At 45.9% G+C, this 24,185-nt stretch overlaps 1 protein-coding gene across 1 annotated transcript in view; it reads right to left on the bottom strand.

The window, feature by feature from the left end:
- Positions 1–19,817, bottom strand: part of DOK6 (docking protein 6) — a gene marked incomplete at both ends in the record, with an annotated part of 324,914 nt that extends 305,097 nt beyond the window's left edge. Inside the window, one exon of the mRNA XM_084252328.1 lies at positions 19,752–19,817. Coding sequence (XP_084108454.1) covers positions 19,752–19,817 — 66 coding nt within the window. The remainder of the gene's footprint in view (positions 1–19,751) is intronic.
- Between the last annotated feature and the right edge of the window lie 4,368 nt (positions 19,818–24,185).

Raw genomic sequence — 24,185 nt, 5'->3', positions numbered from 1 at the left:
ATAACAGAAGACAACGGAAAATAGCAATTTTATGTTCTAGTGAGGAGTGACTTCTTAAATGAGACACAGCAAAGTCCAAACCACAAAGGAAATAGATACATTTGATTTCATTAAAATGCAGACTATCGGTAAGACACAGGAGACCATAAGCAGACTTCAAGATAAACTACAACATGAGAGAAGACAGATGTATAAAGCAAAGGCACATGTTTGCAATAGAGTCGGAATCCCCATACTCCATAAAGAGACTCTGGCACGGAAAAGCGGACAGTAGAAGTGATGAGTTATTTCACAAGCCAGGACAATCATCTGGTCAGTAACACACAAAACATGATAAGCCTGGAGAGAAACGCAACATTAAAGTCCCATGTCTCCAAGGAAGGAAAAAGTCTCATCCTATCAGGTGCTGGGGAGGAAGCAGAAAACGGGGCTAAATTCAGCTGGGGTGACCGAGGATGCATCACCTGGGAGACAATTAGGCAACACCTATTATGCTCCGCCCGAGACCCAGGAAAGCTAACTGTAAATGCATAACCCGAAGAAACTCTTGCACATCTGCACTAGGAAGTGTAAGCTGTGGAGTATTTACACGAATTCATAGCATGCAGGGGTACAGTGGATAAGCTGGAAACCATCAAAATGACTAATGTCACAAACATAATCTTGAGCAAATAAGTACTTTTCAGGCAGTCGTGTACTGTCCGGTTCCAACTTTATAGAGTTAAAGCTGCACAAAGCAACAGCATATGCTCTGTAAAGCAACATAAAACTCTTACAAACATGGAAAAAGTGTATCATAGAATTATCAACCTGAGTTTACTTCTGAGGCTACTGTCTGGGGATAGATGAATGCTTCAACTATCATTTTATTACTTAAAAAATATCTGGAGCAGAGGCCTCCCTAGTGGCGCAGGGGTTAAAGCCTCAGCACTATCAAGCTATCGCCAGCCACAGCAGCCTGAGTTCAGTCCCTGGCCAGGGAGCTGACCCACATGGCTCAGCAGACCTCTCCTGTCTCCCCGCTGCTCCCCTCAGCAACTCTACGTCTACCCACTGGGGAAACTTGGATACACGTGATTAAGGGGAATTACATAAGTTTATTGGGCAAAACATGGTTTATAATATCAAAAACAGAAAAATCTCATGAATACCCATTACGAGAGGAAATGTGGTTTATTTATGCACTATGGTACGATATGAATTCTTAATTGAACAAGCCAGGCTTATTTAGCAACACAGAAATACTGGATACATGTGCTGAGTGTGTGAATGCAAAGGCTTAAATGGGTCGACTCTCAACAGTTCTCTATCTTAAAAAATGTAAAGCAGAAAAGAGCACTATGGTAACATTGCTAAAACACGGATAGTAAGGACATGGAAGCTTTGTTATATGATCCTATGTATTTTCCAGAATGCTTGAGATAGTACATAATTTTAAAAAACGAAATAAAACAATGGAAGGGATTCTGGATAGCACTGAATTACAAGTTTAAGTTTAATTATTACTCTAGGTAATGAGAAATCCTGAGAAATTTGAAGAGGGGGAATTATATGTTTCAAACTGAAATTTAGGAGAATTAATCTGGCAGCCGTACAAGGCTAATCAAGCCGGCAGCAAAAAGAACCCTTGGAAAGTCTCGCCAACACTTGAACCTGAAGTTACAAAAGCAGAAACTCACTGGAAAGAGAACGCAGCGGGCGCCTCCTTCCCAGGAGACCCCGACCAGGTCGGGGTGTGCGCGCAGCATCAGAGACAGGGGAGGGCCTACTGTGTGCGACCCCATAATAAATCACTGAGATGAGGGCCAGTAGCAACAGACATGTTCACTGAAAGACATTCCTGTCCGTTCTTTTGCCAGGCTGGAGACCAAAATGCCCTCCATCAAGCGCTCGCTCTGGATTAAAATCCTACCAGGCCGTCCCACGTGGTGCCTAATATAGAACCCAGACAGGTGTTTTTCCAGGGCAAAGAGGGAAGGGCTGCCCCAAGAGGAGACAGCGAGCTCACCCACACCATGGCCACCACCTCATGGCACAAAGCTCAGCATTTCTGGCTTGAAACACCAGCATCACAGCTCCCGGGTCGCAGGCCCCACGGCTGACACGAGCGCATGTGACCTATTCGCGCTTGGAGTGACCACCTGGGGCAGCCTTCGGGGCTGGACGCGCTGAGGATGGGCTCGGAGCTGGAGGGTTCAGCGCTTAACCTGAGACCTGCCTTCGCACAGTGCTCCCTCCTCACTAGCCTCCACGGACACTGCAGTGGGCGCTTCCAAGATGTCAGTCATCTGAATGCCGGGTACTCTGGAAACAGGCCTGGGAGACTTGTTTCAGAGACACGGACAATGCCAGCAGCATCAGAGAAAGGATCCTGCTCCCTCCAACCCCCATCATGATATCACACAGGAAACACATCTGGTAAGTGGAACCTTATCTGGGGTTATACTTTTGCTTGTGGACGACAGACCTGTGAGTTTGTCATGTTTAAAATCAAGAGGAAGGGCCTTCCTGGTGCTGCAAGGGGTAAAGTCTCTGCAGCCAATGGAGTACGAGTTCGATCCCCGGCCAGGGAGCTACCCACATGACACAGCAGACCTCACCTGTCTCCCCGCTGCTCCCCTCAGCAGTGGATTTGAGTCAATCCACCTGTTCTGCTCCCCACTCTGTCTCTGGTGAATCCTCTCACCCCCGGTACCTCTGGCCTACACCCCAGTTCTTGTGTGCATAAATAAATAAATCTTTAAAAATATAATAAAGTCAAGAGAGAGCAAATGTCTTAATTCTCGAACACGCTGAACGAGATGCGTGTCTCAGGCCGTAGACCGCGCGTCTCACAGCGCAAGAGACAGGACATCCCCGCTCCCGGCATCATCTTTGAGATCAGGAGTTGAGGCACAAGAGGGCCTGGGGGCCTGAGTGCTGGCAACAGAGATGTCGGGTGGCTCCAGAGGACACTGGGAGGAATCCTGATAAAGTCGTCGCTTCACAGTTTTTACGGGTTACCGAGGAAGCGTGTGCTTTGACCCAGCCCAGGATGCCAAGGGGGCACCTCGGAGACACCAGCTCTCCTGGGTGAAAAGTGGAAGACATTGTCCTAAAACTGTGCCGTTCTGAGAAGGCTCTAGAAATCCGTGTAAAAAACAAAGCCTTGAGTTCCGTAGACTGTGTCATCTTCCTTTAGAATCAGGGTTTTCCTATCTATCCAACAAAGGCAACACCAGACCTCCCCAGACCACCCTGTGGTGTTAAAGGGGAACTACGTGTAAAAAGCATATTTTAAACTGCAACTGCCCAATATTCTAAAACCAGAGTTGTCAGTAGGATTCTTAATGGAAAACTCCCCCTGCTAGAAAACAGTTGTCAGGAGGTTGTAATTCAGATACTATCTGAAATGTCACAATGAATATTAAAAAATAAATATATGCATAAAGAATACTCAAAATAGCGGGGCCTCCCTGGTGGCACAAGGGGTTAAGCACCGCACTAAGCAGCAATCTGCAGCCTCCTTAGCACGAGTTTGAACCCCAACGGACCAGGGAGCAACCCACATGGTGAGGCAGACCCTCTCCTGTCTCGCCTGCTGCTCCCCTCAGCAGTGTATTTCAGTCAGTCTGCCTGTTCTGTTCCCCACTCTGTCTCTGGTGAGTCCTCTCACCCCCACATCTCTGGCCTGTACCCCAGCTCTTGTATGCATAAATAAATCTTTTAAAAAAGAATACTCAAAATAGCAACGAAACATACAAAACATCACAACAGAAGAAAAGCATCTAGAGACAGTGTCTCAGGGCTGTTTTTAAAAGACATCTGGGTAGGCTTTAAACCAAAACTTACTCCCTCCAAGAAGCCAAAGCCTTGGGGTTTTTTTGGTGTTTGCAAACTACATGTTAGTGTTTTCGCCTAGATTTTCAGAAAATGTTTTTAGTTGAAATTGCAAGTGTGTTTCGTAAAGATGGAAAGCTGAATGCATGGTAGAGGTAAGATATAAGACACATGCTGACCCCTGTCTGCAGCAGCCGCCTTCCCATTACAGTGGAGTCGATAGAGCTAATTAGGAGGGGAAAATTACAAGGCGCCTCCGGAAGTGCCAATACTCCTGTACCCGTCAATCAAAACCATCGCCGCACAGCTCTGAAGGTAAACTTATTGAGCAATTCACGCAGATGCATTGACTGCCCTCTTTTGTGCCAAAATGGCCAAGTCTGATCATTCTATCTCCTTTGCACGGCACATACTGGGGTGGGAATTAGTGCCATTTTTCTTTTGCTTCTTTTTATTCTTCATTCTTCATGTTCCATATTAATACATCATTAGTTAACATACTCATATAGATCAGTATACCCTTGAGATTTTAATTGAAAATATATACCAGGAAAAAAAAAAAAAGAAAATATATACCAGATATGCTGCAGATGCTAACTGCATCGTAAAAAATAAAATTATTTTCATTATTTTCTTTGATTGGTTCTGAATATCGGGTAAATGGAGGATATCCAATGCTTTGAGAGTCATTTGGCTATTTTTTTAAAGTGATTTTATTGTCCCCTTTAACCTTCCATCTAGGTAGTGAAATTAACCCGTCAGCAGAGAGCATAAGAACTGAAACTCCTTTGATGTTTATTTTGAAATTTTATTTATTTTGTAGTCTGGGTTGCTTTATTGTCCTTTAAAAGGAACTGCAACCTGGTATCACCTTAAGTCTCACCAGAAGGAATGACACTTTTGGGAAAAGGAATGGAGCCAAGAGACCTATTTTTCACTTGAGATTACAAAATGAAATTTCAATGAAATGTTGCTGAACTTTATCTTCTTCTAAGTAAGGGTTTTTCTAAAATGTGGAAAAGGTGGCTTCTGTAGTGCTCAAAATCAAAGGCAGAGACACAGGGACTGCTACTTCTTTCTGGACTCAGCCGAGTGTTCAAGACACTTGGTTCCAGTAATTAAGGTGTCCTGTGGGCAAACAAACGTCTATCAATCTCATTTCACAGAGAAACAGGAATTGCAAGTGCAAAATGGTCATCATTTTTATTTTTCACAATTCAGAGAGAGAGGAAGACTACATCAAGAGAAAATCTTCTGCACAGCAAAGGAAACCATCACCAAAATAAAAAGACAAACTATGGGATGGATAAAATATTTGTTATAATCATGTCTTTGATAAGGAGGTAATATCCAGAATATGTAAAGAATTCATGCAGGGCCTCCCCGGTGGCGCAGCGGTTGAGCGCTGGGTTGCGAAGCTGCCCGCGGCCTCTGCGGCGCCGGTTCGATCCCCGGCTGCTCCCCGGCCACCGGAGGAGGATCCCACATGGTGCGCAGACCTCTCCTGCCACCCGCTGCTCCCCTCAGCAGTGTACTTCGGTCCTTCTGCCTGCTCTGCTCCCTGCTCTGGCTCTGGTGAATTCTCTCACCCTCCCGCGCTTCTGACTGTACCCAGTGCATGTATAAACAAAACAAACAAACAAATATAATAAATAAATAAATAAACATGCCTCTAAAAAAAAAAGAAAGTTAAAAAAAAAAAAAAGAATTCATGCAACTCAGTAGCAAACTGAAACAAAATCCACGGACACACTAACAACCAGATTAAAAATTGGGCAGAGGGCGTACGTAGTTTTCCAAAGAAGACATAAAAATGGCCAACAGGTACACCCCAAAGAGCGTTCGCCAAGCACACAATGAGAAACCCCCTCACATCTGTTAAAATGACCCTTCTCAAGGGGCAAGTGGTAAGTATTGTTGAGTGTGAAGGGGAAAAAGCCCTTGTCCACTGGCGATAGGAATGGAAACTGGCGTAGGCGTGGTGGAGAACAGCACAGAGGTTCCTCGAAGATGAAAACTAGAATTATCATGTGATCCAACACGCCACTCCCGGGCTTAGGTCCAAAGGAGTCAAAATCAGGATCCTTTCGACTTCTGCACTGCCGTGTCCACCAAAGCATGGCGCACGAAAGCCAAAACATGGATAAAAATGTGACTATATGGAGAAGGGGTGACTATTACTCAGCCTGAGAAATAAGGCAGTCCCGCTGTTGGGATTACTTGAAGGAACCTTTTTAATGGAAGCAACACTGCATCAGGACACGCATCAGTTTCACGGTCAGATGTGCTTGACTGAGGAGCTCCGCGCGTGTCTGCCCCATCGAGTTCACCAGCAAAAGGCCAGTTCTGTCCCGCACCACGTCATTGTGGCCTTCATCACACTTCATCAACTCCCCTTCTCACTTTCCTGCAGATATGTATGTGTATATATATATATATATATATTCCCTTCTTCTATAGTCGGTCTTATAGTCTAAGAGTTTATTTTTGTTTTATTTATTTCAACTATTTGTTTTCTCTATGTACTACATATGAGTGAAATCATATGGTGCTGTTTTTCTCTGTCTGGCTTATTTGACTAAATTTAATACACTCTAGACCCATCCGTATTGTTGCAAATGTCAGGATTTCATCTTTTTTTATTATTATAGTGCTTTTTTGGTTTTTTTTTTTAAGATTGATTGATTGATTGATTTCTTTATACAAGAACTGGGGTACAGGCCAGATGGGAGGGAGGATGAGAGGATTCACCAGAGACAGAGCGGGGAACAGAACAGGCAGGCTAACGAAATACACTGCTGAGGGGAGCAGCAGGCACAACAGGAAAAATCTGCCACGACATGTGGGACCCTCACCAGCCGTAGCTGCAGAGGCTGCAGCTTCACAGCACTGCACTCAACCGCCTGCGCCACCAAGGGAGGCCCAGGATTTCATCTTTTTAAGGCTGCATAGTATTCAATTGTGTGTTTACACTAGATCTCCTCTATCCACTTGTCAAAGAGCACCTAAGTTGTTTCCTTGGCTTGGCTACTGTAAATAATCCTGCAATAAACATGGGGAGGGACACACATCTATTCAAATTTAGTGCTTTCTTTTTTAATCAGGTAAATATCCAGAAGTGGAATAGTGTGATTATGGAATTTTTATTAATTTCTTTTAGGAACCTCTGTACTATTTCCTACAATGTCTGCACCACCTTGAATTCCCACCAAAAAAAAAAATATATATATATATATAAGGTTTGCCTTTTCTTTACATCCTCTCCAAAACTTGTTGTTTCTCACCTTTTGGATAACAGCCATTCTCACACTGTGGTTCTGATTCGCATTTCTCTAATAAGAAGAATATTATAATGATATTATGTTATTATTATTATTATTATTATATTAATAAGGACTTTTCATGTGCCTATAAGCCAACATGAATAAACCTTGAGGGCATTATGGTCAGTCAAATAAGCCAGACACAGAAAAATAATGAGCACATAATTTCATTTATATGTGAAATCTGAAAATTCAAACTCAGAGAACCAGAGAACATGGGGCGACTAGGGGTGGGTGGTAGAGGATATGGGAAGATACTGGACAAAGGGTACAGACTTCCAGACAGTTATAAGATTAATAAGATTGACACCTGGGGATGTAATACACAACATGATGGCCACAGCTAATGGTGCAGTATCACACACTTGGATGTTGCCAAGAGATTAGATATTAAATGTTCTCACAAAAAAGAATTGTCACTTATGTGACTGGATGATGAGCGGAGCTAAGTCATGCTGGCAGTCGGCAAACACGTGTCACCCCAAGATCACAATCTTCTCCCACTTTTCAAGGTCTTTCTTGGAAAGACTAACAGACGGTGGGGGAGGGTCTTCACTTGGAAGGAAAGAGCCATTTGCACATCCCATTTTAACATGTGGCAATGAAAACAGTGTTCCATTCAATCATCCTTTCCTACTCATGCATTTATCGAGAGAGTTACGTGTTATGCCGAAGCACAAATTTAGATTTTCCACACCCTTGTGGCTTGGATTTCAGCATTATTACTGCATCAGCCAACCTGCTCAGCAAAATCGTTAACTACTCACTATGAGGACATACTTCTTCTTCCTTCTCCCCTCCGTCCTGCTTTCCTTGGTTACTTTTCTCTCTTTTTTGAAATTGAGACAAACTTGTGTAGACATCTGGAGACAGAGGCCATGGAGCAGCCGAAGGGTGCAGACTGGGAGGCTGATAGGTAATATGTGCTGACGTGCTAACCAGGGCGCCCGCAGGACCGTATTCATGGGAAATATTTCTATCAATATCTGTGTCATTGCAAATCCCTAAGAGACACCTGTAAGCCCCAAATCCATCTTTTACATGTTTCCTAACCTTGCTTTAATATAGGAATTTTAAATTTGAGGTAAATACTTTTGACCTATCCATGCTGACCCTCAAATATTATTTTCATTTCTTTAGATTATTTGTTTTCCAAAACCAGAATTTGGAAGGTCAATATTTTGACCTCTCTGTGCTTAAAATGAAATAGCGCACATTTCCACTGATTTTTAAAGTAAACTGCATAGTATTATAAGTACTATTTACTACATGAACTCACTGTACTGGAGTTTTAATTTAATCACTGACTCAAAACTGTGGACTACCAGTTGCTCGGTGTGTATCCAGAGGACAGGGGTGTCATCTGAAGCCCCAGAGAAGGGTGCTCCCTCTGGTCCCTCAGCCCATCACTGAACAGCATCCTTCCCCTCGCCCAGGTGCTAGATTGTGTGGGTGTTGTCGGTCCCGCCAGCAAAAGGAAGATCCATTTCAGTGCATTATGTCAAAATGTAATCACTGTTAATCACTTAAGTCATTCAAGACTCCTGATGGGGCTATTGCCTTTGGACAGCAGGTCAACTGTTTGCAAGCTTCTACTCTTGAATCAACAAACAAATCCTGCAGAAATGCCATCCCCAGTGAAAACTCCTCCACCGGGTGCCTCTGGTGCCACTCACTCAGTCTAGTGGTATGATCAGAAATGACTACCTTATTTCTCAGGTTCTAACTGCAATAAACATGTGCAAGGGGTATTTTGGGCATTTCATCCTCTAGCATGGAAGGCATTATTTTCTTTCGCTAAGTCCATAATATTGATAATATGAAGATGCTCTCCAAATAATTAGATGGAGGTTCAAATGCTGCATAAAAAACTAAGCAAATGTCTTACTCTTATTGTTCATGTATGTAGCTGCAGATGGAGACAGACGATCATCTATTTATCCCAGTTCAGTAGGTTTCTGAGGCCATACAGAATGATAAATCAGTTGCTTTGACATTTTTTCTGGTGAAAATCACTTTGCTCATTTTAGAAGCATATGGACAGATTAAGACCAAACCAAACAACATAAACAATCCTACTACCCAGAGATCAATGGAATAAGAACCACTGGGTGCAGACCTTGATACTGCTATTTACTCAAACAAACAACAAAACTCAAAAAGCTCCCCTGTGATTACGATGTGCCTTTGGGGCTAGGAACCATTGCTTCAGGGGGCTGAGCTATTTGGTCTTGCTCATGAAGTCAAGTGCTAGAGCTAACTGCTTCTTGCCTCATTTTCCTCCACTTTTATATAGAGGCAGAGCAGCCTAGACACATAAAGTACTTGCCACAGTGTGGTTAGTCCCATCACTCAAATAGCTTCATTTTTTTTCATCTTCACTACCACAAACCCTAGTTCAACTGTGGAGGTTGAAAATATTCCAAAACAAAACTAGCACAGGGCAGGGTCTCACAGAGGGAAGAATATCAGTCAACTCTCTTGACTCCCAGAGAAGCTCTGGAGAACCATCGGGCCTCTCACTCCTCACAAGGAGATCTCTATAAAATTCAGCCAGCTGAGAACATTCCACTCTTGTTAATGGAGCACGAGGTGATTCACCAGCCTGCGTACTGTACTGCTGATTAGAAATTCTGGATCAGAAAGTGCTGAACAAATACAAAAACATTTGTTTGAAGGGGCTGAAGACCACCACAGATAAAACCGATAATCTATTTCTACAGGAAGTTCTTAAAAAATAAGATCAAATGAAAATTCTAGACCTGCCAGGAATTACATGAATTGATGAAGATGAATAGTTTTAACAGTACATTATTCACGGCTGAATAGAACGTTAGTGGACTGAAAAGAAATCAGAGGAAAATATTGATCCTTAATCTTCAGGAGATAAGAAGATGAAAGGAGAGAAAAGCAGGGAAATACAGGAAATACGTCATCACTGACATAACATATGAGGAAGAAAAGAGAAAAAAGTGGTCAGAACTGGCCACTGAAAGCATCACAGGGGACACTTTTTCAGAATTGGAGAAAAACATAAAGTCATAGAATCATGAGGTGCTAGAAACTGATGAAGAACAGATGCCACGAAACCACCTTTACACGTATCATAGCAAAACTCCTAAAAACCAAAGGCTCTATAAATCAGAGACATTCAGCAGAGGAAGGGGAGAAGAGCGATTAAGATAGGGGTGGGGGCCTCCCTGGTGGCACAAGGGGTTAAGCACGGCACTATGAAGCAATCCTCAGCCTCTGCAGCACAAGTTCAATCCCTGGCCAGCCAGAGAGCAACCCACACGGCACAGCAGACCTCTCCTGACTCGCCTGCTGCTCAGCCAGCATTTCAGCAGTGTATTTCAGCCAGTCTGCCTGTTCTGCTCCCCACTCTGTCTCTGGTGAATCCTCTCACCCCCCACACCTCTGGCCTGTGCCCCAGTTCTTGTATGCATAAACAAATCTTTAATAAATAAATAAATGAAACGGGCGGGAAGAGCACAAGAGACTATGGTGGTGGTTCTGGAGGACTTGGTGGTGGGAAGTTTTTGGGGACTACTTCTGAGAAAGAAAGCACACTGTACAAAAAATGGATAATGATGTAAAAAAATATTTATAAATCAAAAATAAAATTAAAAAGTGGGGATTAAAAGCAGATTTGCAAAAGGCAGCAATAAGACCGACAGCTGATTTTCCAGTGGAAACAATAATAGATGAAATATCTGTTTCTTAATGCTGGGAAAGATACTTCTGCGTCATGGAGAAGACACTGCAACTACCTGTACCACTAGCTTTTGCAGGGTACTCATACCTGGTTAGTCACCTGTCAGTCATCATACCTCACTACAGTCCGGTCTACCCCAAGGGTGCGGGGTGCTGCTGAACTGAAAAAGACCGTTTAACCTTCTTATAAAACACATCAGTGACTTGGAATCTTAGACCACAACAAGCCTTCTGGGCCTTCACCTCAATGCTCCACACCCAGCCAGACACACTGTGCTTAGTGATGCCATTTCTTCTGTGTGGAACTCTTCACAAAGCTTTCTTCACTCACGGTTTCTCAACCTGGAGGTGACTTTCCCTGTAAACCACAACAGCACATACTACCTATGTGGGTTAGCAGGTATTTGTCACATATTAGCCCCAGTTCTCTCTCCCCACACCTTTCCATCCTTGGCCTAAAGCAAGTGGGAAACAAATAACAAATGAAAGAACAAAAGCAGCGGCTCCCACATCAGGAACCAGGGTTTCGCTGTAGCAACTCCTCTGACCCCCCCAGCCGTGGACCCAGGTCTGTGAAGATCACAAAATGGACTCTGCTGTGGATTCTGCTCTTCAGCCAAGTCTGAAGCACTGAACTGCGGTAAGGGAAACCACCAGAGCGCTCAGCAGAACACACTGAGTCTTTAGTTAAGTCTCATTTAAAAGCCATGATATACTAATTACTTAGATTATAACAAAGAAATTAGGAGCGGGGATAATTCCAGGAGCCGCCATGTTGCCAGTAGATGGACCAGCCAAGCAGCAAGACAGCCGGTGAAAGAATGACCCAGAGTGTCAGGAAAACTGAAGTCACACCCACAACACTTGTGTCTCTCAATGAAACTTTATCCTTTTTGTGTTCACCTTATAAAGTACTACAGGCTATTAATTGCTTACTGGATGACTAACTTTAGAATTCGGGAATGCCAATTCAGAAGTTGTGGCACTAACAACATTATTTCTAGTAGTTTACAGTAGTCCAACATGCCACACATTATCTTTGCTTCCTAAAAAAATAAATAACCCTCCCTGAATGGCACCGGTTAGTAACCGTGGCCCACCAAAAAGAAATAAATGAATAAACATAAAACAAACCAACCCTCGGAAACTCAGAACATGTTCAGGTTCAAAACCCAGGCCCTCCAACTCAGTGAGGAGAGTCCCAGCTCGGTGTGTGCCCGCAGGCCCAGTCACGGCTGACAAGCATGTATTACACAGAGGGCTAGGGAATGTAGATAGCACAGGGGCCAACCACACCTGTGTTATGGAAGTTGTTTAGCTGTCACATTTTCAATATCTAGAAGAGTACATGTCATACTTACATAAATAAAGGTAATGCTAAAATAAATAGGTTTAAATACTTTCTTAATGTTATAAATCCTACTTATAGACTCTCTCAACTAATCATGAAGTCATGACGTCTGTTCTCTCTTCAAAAGAGGGAGTGAATGAAATCATGTCCATTCAAATGATCTGGAGAAATATCTGTACAGTGCTTCTTTCCTGTCACGGTGATTCTTTCAGTTTAACTGCGATCCATCCAGCATGCAGAAATGTATTTGCTGCATGTATGGGCTCAGTAGTGATTGCCGCAGCGGGTTTTTCGTTACTATCCGTCACCTCGCAGAGTTAGGGTAGTTTTTCTTGTGATGGTAAGTTTTAAGATGCCCTGCAATGCTTTCGACCACCATCATCTGTCTCCCCACCTCTCACCCACCAACATTACTTTGACCTGTAATGCAAATACACCATATGGAGTGAAAGGCAGGCTGGTACCAGCTTTACAGTATGTTAGCAATCAAAGAAAAGCCATTACTCAGAATAGGACACAGAGCTTCATTGCTTGCTGCTCACATATGTTGCAAAGTGGAAGCTGACCTTTAATGGACAGAACACTAAACCTGAAGTTATAACACCTACATCTGAGTGTATAAGCCCAAGATGTGTGCCTAGCTCTGGCTGATTTACTTTAACATCTTTTGGATTTGGGTTTATGTATAAATAAAACAGGGGTAAAAAATTTAAAGTTACTTTCAAAAGCATGCTGGGACAATTTTATGCTATACTACAAGTGAAATTTTTTTATAAGTTATCCAATACAGGGTATGCCAATAGGCAAGGTGATCTGTTTTTCTTATCAAGTTTCAACTGAACTTCCATGTGTTTGCCCTTCCAGATGCTTTGCTGTTAAGCTAAAATATTAGCCAAGTTTTTTGCAATAAACTCAGGCAAAATAGCAGGCAAAATAATCTGCAGGTTTTGGAAGATTACAACCAATATTAATTTCAAGTAACATGGAAACAATTGTTTTCTCTTTTCAATGAATTTCTATTCTCCACCAATACCAAAATACCATTTCTTATTCAATCCAATTTAACTGGCAGGTGACAGATTTTTTCTTTTTAAAGATTTATTTATTTATGCATACAAGAACTGGGGTACAGGCCAGAGATGCAGGGGGTGAGAGGATTCACCAGAGACAGAGTGGGGAACAGAACAGGCAGACTGACTGAAATATACTGCTGAGGGGAGCAGCGGGTAAGTCAGGAGAGGTCTGCTGCGCCATGTGGGTAGCTCCCTGGCCAGGGATCGAACTTGTGCTGCAGTGGCTGCAGACAGCTTAATAGGCTGTGTGTCTAAACCCCTTGCGCCACCAGGGAGGCCGTGATAGATTCTTATTGAAGAACAGTGTTAACGATATAAAAATGAATTACTCACAGGGTAATCCTACTCTAAAACTTAAAATGAATGGAGGTTCACACGGAAAGTGAAAGGAAATGTTATCTCCCTAGAATTCTTGGGCCCCACACCAAAGAAAAAACAAATATGGTGACGAAAGACAGCAAAAGCAGCCAAACAGAGGGTAAGGAAATGACAATAGACTCATTCAATAACTTTGTCTCATTTGAGAGAATTTACTCTTTTCACATTCCTTAGAACCAGGATTTAAAATTTTTAAAATCTAGAGATTATCTGTACATGGTGAAATGTTATTTTATTTGTATTTTAATTATTTAGCATATTTTTAACTTCTGTAGTTGCTAAAATGAAGCAGATGTGAGCAGAAAGTCGGAAGAGATGCATATCCGATTGTTACATGGCTTATTATGATCCAAACACAGCAACATTTCATTATAAAAATACTTCAAAGAGATGGCGCCTATTTCAAATACACAGGCTTCAGACTAACCTATTTCCTTCATGTTATTTTATACTAACCCAAAATATCAACTATTACTGAGCCATTCTGAAAGACATTTAAGGAAATTGGTAAAGTAAATCTTGCAAAGATATCTGACTACTCCATGATTACCTTCACCCACAATTGATCTCCGTAATTTGGAAGACATCCCTAAGTCCTGAGCATGAGCCTTCTAGACTGCAGGAATGCCATTGTTTAGGGCTCGCCTTGCCAGCAGTCATGTGCAAATCTGCCAAGATAAAAACTGAGGAACCCTCAAGTCTCACCTGATTTAATGACTTCCCCCAGGTATTGAATGGGTATGATCATTTAATATCAAATTCTAGCAAAATGGCTGGATGTGGTTTTTACAGTTAGACTTGCTTTGCTTATGTCTTATGTTTTGAAAATTCAAAGAACATTTAGGTATGTCTATCTGCATGCAGAGGAATTTATTTTTAAGTAAAAACATCTCACTAGTGTAGATCATTGAGTTTCTAATATTACCTCGTGCAGTTGCAAATAAATTAGCATAGAGAGGTTGTATATAGCATAAAGGCCTTTTCTACTCTAAAACTCTAGTAACCAGTGATGTCTGTAGAGAAAGACAAACACAGAAATAAGTGAGATGTATATAAAGTAGACATATTTCACAATCGTCACCATGAATAACAATCTAAAATAAAATAGAAAACTCAAGTAATTAGAATTTCTTACATTATAAATCCATACTTAATGAGAAAGAGGTAGATGATAAATAACCACAGATATAATAGAGCCATTTCAGAAACAATGCTCAGGAGACACTATATTCTAGCATGAGTAAATTTAAATATGTCTCATATAACTTTCACATTTTAATACATAGATTGGGAATTCCCACCTGGAGTAGTGATCCTGACATTTCTGAACTTTTGAATGATCAACTTTCAAACATTGTTTGTACTTTTAATTTCAAATAAATGTATGGCATCTTATTCCTGGCAAGTGGATAGTGCATATCAGGTAGCTTATAATCTCCCTTCACAAGCAGTATTTAGACATTTGGAAGACCAGAGAAATTTCTGTGTGCTCTAATGAACCAAAAAAAAAACATGCCAACGCACACTCAAGAAATCCCCCACTAAACTAATGAGCGATCTTCTACAGAAGTGAATGTTCATAAATATCTGTCATGCAAAAACTACCGTCTTCCACCAACAAAGGAAACTGTAAAAAGACAGAAGGAAGGAGATCAGCAATCAAGCCAGGAATGGAGGTATCTTGAGGTTTTAATCAAAAAAGGAAAGAGGGCATGAGCTACATGACTTCACAGTGAGTTGTTGAAACAGAGACAATCCTGTATAAATACTCCGCTCATAAAGTCGGTGTTCATCCAATACTCAGAAAGTGTTCCTCTGTTATCTTGCTTTCCTTATTCTCCAGACTCCAAATCTGACTCTAACTCCCAACATGCAAAAGACCTGACTTTCTGAATAGGGGGCAGGAAGGAAGGAGGTGGCCATGTGTCTACTTTGTAATGACTGAAATCTTTCTACCCTCTTCTCTGTCGCTATTAAAAATCTCTGTACACACTAGAATCCGATTGTGCAAGTGGCGTGGACCCTTAGAACTGAGAACGTAGGCTTTTGGCCTTAAGAGTATGGAGGTCCCTGGACACTGCAGGTTTCATGCGGTATCACGAGTAGTTGATTAGGAGGCATTCGCTGTTGTAAACCTGACTTAATACGAGTCTAGAATATTTTCCACACACACACACCAGCGTATGCCATTTGATCAACAGCAGACCAATTGTCAGGCTCCATGATCACTTGGTTAATTGATCATGGAGATACCACCCTCTCCTGAGACAGTCCTTCGATGCCTCACTTGACTTTGATTAATAGGAAAAAACAATTCTGTACCAGATTATTTGTCAGTGTGCCTGGGAAGACTCATAACTTGAGTGTTTAGGTGGGATTCACGGACAAGGGTGAGCCAGATCAGTGCAGACCTGGCCCAGTAGTGGCTGGAACTGTACCCTGGAGACCAGGGTGACCTGTGATGCTCCCTTTTCTGTCTCTGTTCTTAATGTAGAGGTGACAAGCCATGTCTTATCATGGTTTCGGTGATTGAGTTCCTAAGTTTATATGCAAATCAAGTACAGGTTGGTAATTTAGCAACAAAATCTTTCTGACTGAATTTAACCCATCACAGATGAGAATAAAATAGATCATTAAGGCTAACAGATAAACAGTATCGACCAACATGCTATTGTTTTATTTTGTTAGTCTTTTTAAGTGTCCTTTTCTTAGAAAAAAGAAAATGCTGCTCATCATGGTAGCCTGTGAGTGATAAAACAAGCAGCCAACTGATAACACAGCAAAAGGAGGTGACCTATTGTAAGGGCTGTTAAATATGCGAAAGGAAAACAGTGAATGCATAGAAACAGTGATATATTATCGGAAAGTAAAGAAATTTAAAGACATGATCATCTATATTTATGAAAGTCATGTCATTGGTCTTTGGTTGAAAATCTTTTAAGTTAGTAACTTAAATATAATTTTAAAAGACCACAGTAAAATTCAACAAAATGCCTGTATTTTGTCCAAAAATTATTTTCCTATATGGATGAAATAACTGATCTATAAGTCAAAACAAATTTCAAAGTAAACATTCCAAAAATGTCAACATTCACTGCATCACCCAAATCACCAGCAGAGCAAATATCCCCAACAGGTAGCACTGGATTCTCTGAGAAGACATGGGATTAGGGCTATCTCAGCCTCCTCCACCAGGCCACACCTCCACCTGGCCACACCTCCACCACAGCCCCAGGTAAGGGCTGGCCCAAAGCCTACAGGGCAGGAGACCTGCCTGCCCCCATTCAGCATAATATGAAGCACTTATTTGTCAGTAAAGGGTATAATATTTATTCCGCTAATATGTTTCCATGTGATCATTGTCTATGATACAATTAGCCTCGTACCCAGCTTTTCTTTCCCCTTTTGGTAAGATCTAAAATTTGCTTTTGAAAAACATGACTTCTGCCCATCATTAATCAAATCTCTGTGCATTTTATTGCAATTATTTGTATGTGGAAATGTAGTTTTGAACAAAAACATGAAAGATTATGTATCCTTTGAAGTAAAATATATTTTGCTTGGGAAGCCCATAGATCTTGAATCCATAAAGTTAGTAACATACATTATTAACACTGAAAATGAACTATTAACATTTTGATAATTGCCATACGATTTGGGATAGGACTGTACATTTCACAGTATGTGCTCTGAGTTTTCCTCTCTTACGGAACCCACATAACTTCACCAAACCATCTGTGAGAAGTTTTGTTATTTGAATTCCTCTGAAGACTAAGGATATTCAGTATTCTGCTGGAATAAATAAAGCTTCTACAATCTTTTTTTTTTAATATATTCTCCAAAATAATCAAGGTCAATTTAGTTAAAAAAAAATTGACTTGGTATTAAAGGACAGTGAAACTGTCTCAACAGTAAACTCTGAAGTTTGCAGCTCTCAAGTAGAAAGGGAAGACAAAAGCAGTGAATCCCTACAGAAACAGGCCTTGGCTGTTTCCTAGGGGCTGTCCTCGGAAAACAAAGCCGCACGCTGCATATGGAAAGAGATGCTCTGGCAATGGAAATGCACATCCCACACACCTCGGGGGGACTGGGGTGGCAGAAGGACATTTCAAAGACTGCAAATGCCAGTCATCCAAGAAGCATGCAGCGCTCCCCCTCCCAGACGGTCTCATCACCAGGATGGCCTCTTCCCTTTTCATGGCCTGAAATCCTGGAACGCGCAGAGGCGAGCAGGATCCTACAGACCCCAGCGCCCAGGGTGCAAAGGGAGTGGGGTGCTCCGTGCTGGGTTCCTTATTCTCCTGCTCCTGTCCACGGTGACTCTGTGGAGGAAGCTCCACATTCCCCGGGGGATTTAAACCACCCATTAGCTTATGATGTCTGAGGTGTCAGACGCAATTGAGATTTCCAAGAGGAAGGAGGGGCGAGAAGGCTGAGCCAGCACCCCAGTGGGAGAGCAAAGGGCTTCAAAGGTCAAGTTCCCGAGCTGGTTCTCCCCTCCCGGCGCTCAGCTCCTGGCCTCTCTCGGGCTGGAGGCTGTGCGGGGGGCGGATCTGAGCACCGCGCCCCGGCAGCGAGCAGCCCCTGCAGCTTCACACGTGGGTTCCCTCATCCCCTGGAAAAGGAGACGCTTTCCTCCGCCCCAAAGCAGCTCCAAGAACCTGGCCGGGGCTCGGCCGCGCGCCTGCTCGCTTCTGCCCCGCGGGGTGCGCAGCCGCGCGCCGAGGCGCCGGGCTGGGGGGAGGGGGCCTTGTTGTCACCCCGTTTTCCACTTTCCACTTTCCCAGTTCCAGAACGGGCCCCTGCGTCCTTGGGGTACCGCGTGCATCTTGCGCAGCAGAGGCGGCACAAAGAGGCGAGTCTGCCTCGCCTCCTGCCCCCACACCTGCCCCCACCAACTCCCCACAAAGCGGCTTCGGGGTGCCTGGGGATCTTCCTCTTCCAGGGAGTCCTTCCCACCTGATCCAGTTTTCTAAGGATGCGTTCGGCTCGCATGTTCTTCTTCCCTTTTCACTGAGAAAAGGACCGAAGTCCTGCCTCCTCCTCCCGCCTCCAAGTCCCAGGGTTCGTCCACACAGCGGGGCGCGCAGACAGGATCCCCGAGCCTCGCAGACCTGGAGCTCCGCGGGCACGAGGTCAAAGGCCAGCCCTGGAGGCGCGGGAGCCCGAGCCCCCCAACTCAGTTTCCCCGGCGGCTCCGCGTCGGCCCTCCTCGGCGGGTGTGGGGGGCCAGCTCCGGCCGCGCGCTCCCCCCCGGGGACCGGCCCCTGGCGGTCCAGACCGGCCCGCCTAGTCCCAAGGTCGATCCAAGCCCGGCAGTTCTGGGTTCAGGTGCCCGCCCCCCTCTCCAGCGCCCCGGCTCCCCGCCCCAGCTCCACGGCCGTCCTTGGGCTCCTCTTACCTCCACCTCTGGTCACTAGACAAGTTTGGAACCCCCGGGGTGCCCACGGTTTCCTGCTCGAGTCGGGCAGAGCACCTTTCCAGGGAAGAACTGCGCGCAGGTCTCCATAAACTTTGCCGTCGCGAACGCGCCCGGCCGGCGGCCGTGGGCACACACCTGCCCCGCGCAGGTACATACACCTGTCCGGGCGCGCGGGGCGGTTGGGGAGCGGCCCGGGCACCGCTCGGGGCGGCGGGGGCTCGCGGGCCGTCGCCGGCGGGCGCCAGGGGAGCCTCAAAAGGGAATTTGCAGACAGGCTTGGGCAGCCGGGGTGGGAAACGGGGAGTGTAAACAGCCGGGAGCGCCTGCCCCCGCCGCGCCAGGGCAGCCCCCGCCGGGCGCACACTCCCGGGGACGCGCCGGGGTCGCCGGCCCCGACCGCCGCCCCCGCCCGGGGCACCCCGTCTCCGCGCGGACCCGCCCTGCGCCCGCGGGCGTCCCGGTCTGGGGCCGAGCCCGCGCGCGGGGGCTGCACCCCGCGCCCCCCGCGCCACGGCCCCGCCGGCCCCCCGCGCCGGGCGCGCGCGGACCCCCGGCCGGCGAGCAACAAGCGGCGCCGGGCCCGGCCCCGGCCCCGGCCCCCGCGGGCCCCCCGCCCCCCACGCGGGCCGCGCCACCCGGACGCGGGGGCCGGGAGCGCCGCGGAGACTCACCCCCAGTTTCCTGCTGCGGATCTTCACGTAGCCCTGCTTGACGATGTCGTTAAAGTTGGAGGCCATGGCCCGCGCGTGGGGCCGGCGCGCGCCGCGCCCGCCTGGCCGCGTCCACGGGCGCCGTCCGCCGCGCTCGCATCAGCCGCCGCTGCCGGCCGCCGGCGGGGACGCGGGGACGCGGGCGGGGGTGCGGGCGGCCGCGCGCGGGGAGCGCGGGGAGCGCGGCCCGGCGCCGCCCGCCGCGCCGCCCTCCGCGTCCGGGTGCTCGCCCGCGCCCCGCGCCGCGCGCTGCGGGGCCCCTCGCCCGCCCCGGCCGCACCCGCCGCGCCGGCGCCCGCTCGGCGCACAGCTGGCCGGAGCGCACCCGGCTCCCGGCGCGGGGAGGGCGGGGCGGCGGGGCGGGCCGAGCGCCGTCCGGGCTCCCCCCGCGGGGTGGCGGGGCTCCGCGACGCTCGCCAGACGCGCTCCATCGCCCGCGCCTCGGCGGGGCCGCTCCCGCTCCCGCCCCCGGCCCCGCGCCGCCCGCGCCCCCGGCCCGCGCGCTCCCCGGGCGCCCGGTGCCGGCGGACGCTCCCGCCGCGGCCGCCGCGCCCCCTCCCCGGCCCGGCGCCCGGGCGAGGGGCGGCGGGGGCGCTGCCCGGGGGAGGCCGCGCGCGCCAGACAATGGCTCGTTTCCAGGGCCGCGTTTCCAGGGCATTCCGGGGCCGGAGCGCACGCTGCGCCCCGGGGCTCTGCCCGCTTCGGAAGGGGCCTCGACGCCGCCCGGCCCGGCGCACACAAAGAGGCCGACCGTGCGCATGTGTCTCCCCCGAGCCGGGGAGCCCGGGAGGCCCCGGCCCCGGGCCCCGAGCCCCGAGCCGCGCGCGCCGCGGGCACCGGCTCTGCGCGCCCGGAGCGAACTGTGACTCGGAGCGGCTCCGGGCTTCCCTCTCCGGGGCGCGGGGAGACCGGAGCCCTCGCGGCGGCCGCAGACAATGGGCTGCCGCGGTCCACGCGCGAGCACAAAACAAGGGGCGAACTTTCTCCCCTCCGCGCAGGGGCGCAGGACCTTTCAAAAGTGGGCGGTTCTCCTTGGTGAAGAAATTGGAATTTAGGAATTCTATCGTTTTCCAAGACTCCGGGAGCAATGGGGGTTATTGGGTGTTGTCTGGCAGCGAGGTGCTTCTGTTTGCTGCAGGCAGGGTTCCCTAGTACCTCGTCGCCAAGGATGGGTCTCATCAGGGAAAAAATGTGCAATGACTGAGAAATGTGTGGAGTGACTCCTCCTTGATGAAGCGTCTATAGTCAGTGAAAGTTCAAGAGATCGTGTTTATTTCTGCCCAGTTTAGTGGGCAGTGTGTTTCCATGTTCTCAGTTAAAATTTCTAAGCCCTGTTAAGAACATAATCACGTTAAGGGACAAAGGAAAGTGGTTAAGAGGAGGGAACACTTGAAAGCTGGAAGGACAATGTTCCCCCTCAGCCCACGGGCGATTTTTGTGTCTTCCTTGCAAGCATCTCCATCTAGAGCTCACAGAACTCCATGGAAACTAACTTGTCTTACCAGCACACTCTTCCAGGGCTTTGATTTATGTGGCAGACATTTGTTTGGCAGATCAGCCCTGCAGAGGACCAGATGCTGGGGCGCAAACTCCCAACCCCAAGGACGATACCTTGGGCTGTAGCTCTGGAAGGAGCTGCAGCTCTGACCTTCCCAGAAAATTTGCTTTCAGTGCCAGCCAGCTCCCTGCCCCCTCCCTCGTCCAAATACCTTACCTGGGGCCTTGGGTCTAAGCCCTCATCTGCTGTGTGTCCTGTCTGGCTGTTGCTTCTTTCCTTCCCATGGAGAAGTCTTCTGACTGCAGGTGCTTTCGTGCATGTCTTTCATCCAGGCCTCTTCGCAAACCCGTAGGTCAAGCAACCGATTCTTGCCATAGGTGAGGAAACTGAGGCTCAGATTTTCATTAACAGAATGACAATTCCAAGATGGATTTTAGGTCTCCAATAACTTCTGTGACCCTTCCACTCTCATTTATGTCATAACCAGTTTCTCAAAGTCACTGGTAGAATATTTGAAGTCAGGGATGAATATTTGAATATTTGAATTCAGGGATCAGGTAGGGTGGGTAACTGGCATTTGATGATGAGGTTTAACTCCCATCCTGATGTAGGTCTTTATAACACCCTCCTGTGAGTGAATTATGCCCATGTTTACTTCTGTTTATCTGTGTGTATCTTTAACAGCTACCCGCTCTCTCTCTCTCTTACACGTTTGTTTGCCTCTTGAAAATACTAAGTTATTTATCATGTAAACTTTCCCACTGTAGGATTTGGTTGATTTGGCTCCTCGTGACATCAATTAATATAATCACCTGAGCCCCAAATTTCCTGTTAAATAGTAATGTTACTTGGAGATCTCATCCCATCAGAGGGACTGTGTTGTTCTACTGAGCCTTATCTAAAGGACCATGACCTGTGTCTGCCCACAGTCCCAAGAGCTGGGCATCAAGAGCTGGGGCCAGATTCCCTACATGAGATAGTTCTCCACCAGCCTTCCACTTGATGGGTTTTAAAGCCACTATTGATCATTACTGAGATAGATTATCTCAATAGAGATTGCAAAATTACAGTTCTCTAACTGATGTTATTCCTGAATTTGTGGACTATTTTCCTACGAAACCAAAACAAAACAAACTTTCCTCAAGTACAAGGTTGCCCTGAAAGAGATCCCTTAGAAGAAAGGCAGGGAGCATGCTTGATTCTAAACCTTCTCTACTCGTTTTTCAGAACTATGGCCTGGGCACCAGCACGTACAAAGACAGCCCTGTTCCCTTTGAAATATCACCAGCAATAGTTTGGCATAGATGATCAATTTTGATGATGATCAATTTTTTATAAGTCTCCAAAGCTAGACCTATCAAACAAGATGTGCGGAGAGACAGCTGATTTCTCCTAGCTCTTCCACCTATCTGGACTTAGAAATTATTTTTATTGGTTTTCTATTTATTCTTCATGGTTTCCTTTTGATGATATTTGCTCTTGCTTCTGTTTTTCTCCCACACAACACAAGAGAATCCTCTTCAACTTTTCCTCACTGCAGTAGACAGCCTCTGACCCGGCCCCAAAGAGCCCCACTTCATGGCCTAGGTGTGAGAGGGGCTCTGGGACAAGCTTCTAGAGATTTGAGTGGCAGAAGCAATGTGTGTCTGTCCTGTATTAGGTTAGAAAAAGACTGTACCTCTCTCTTAGTGATCTCTACTGAATTGCCTGGGGGAGGCAGGCTGCCCCACAATGAAGCAGCCCTGAGGGGGAATCACCTGAATGAGTTTGGAGGCAGATCTGAGACTTTGCAATGGCCATTACAGAAGGGGGCTCCTCCCTACTCTGTCCTTCTAAGGGCCTCACTCTGGTAAGACAGAGGGACCCTGGGCCAGAACCAACCGTCCAAGCTGCCACTATTCTTAAATAACAGATACTATAAGATAAAAGTGTGTTACTTGCAGTTATATTAATTTTATAATTTTTTTCAATGAAATGTGAATAAATGTATACATCTATAATATTTAATTTTTCACATTTCAAATTCTGACCTTGTTTTCTTTCCTTAAGTCATGTACTTTGCTAAAATTTTGCAGTTTTTTAATAAGCATCATGTTTATATATTTTAAGTTTATTCTTCACTGATTTTATTTTTTGCTGTTGCAAATAATGGTTTTATAAAGAATTAGAGGATGAGAAATGTTCTCATGGAAACGTCATTGAAATTTCTTATTTACAATTCATTTTCAGTTGGTGCTCTTGTGTTTCTTCAAATAATTTTGTCTCTTGTTTAATCTTTTTACCATTTTTGTATTGCAATGGATATAATTTCTCACACATATAATGTTAAATCATGGAAACTAGAGTAGTCAATCATATTTTTCATCTAAATGAGAATTTGGAGAGGGATTAATAATTAAGATGTTGAGTATTGACTAAGATAAAATTGTTCTTTCCATTTATATTATCTGAACTGTTTCTTAATCAAAAATGTTTGATGCTGGGGCCTCCCTAGCGGCCCAAGGGGTTATGCACCATACTATGAGGCTGTCCACAGCCTCTGCAGCATAAGTTTGATCCCTGGCCGGCCAGGGAGCAACCCACATGACGCAGTAGACCTCTCTTGTCTCCCCGCTGCGCCCCTCAGCAGTGTATTTCGAAGGTCTGCCTGTTCTGTTGCCTGCTGTGCCTCTAGTGAATCCTCCCACCCTCCACATCTCTGGCCTGTACCCCAGCTCTTGTCTGCATAAATAAATAAATAAATAAATCTTTAAAAAAACCAGTTTGATGCTAAATGTCTTCATCAAGATCATAAACCATAATTTGTTTCTCAAGTATGATAAACTAAATATATTAATGCATTTATGCGTTTTGGCCCATCTTTGTTTTCCCATCAATATAACTTGTTTGGCCATGTT

The sequence above is a fragment of the Talpa europaea genome (genome assembly GCF_964194135.1).
Source record: "Talpa europaea genome assembly, chromosome: 13".
Classification (NCBI taxonomy): domain Eukaryota; kingdom Metazoa; phylum Chordata; class Mammalia; order Eulipotyphla; family Talpidae; genus Talpa; species Talpa europaea.
This window is presented reverse-complemented; position numbering and strand designations above follow the sequence as displayed.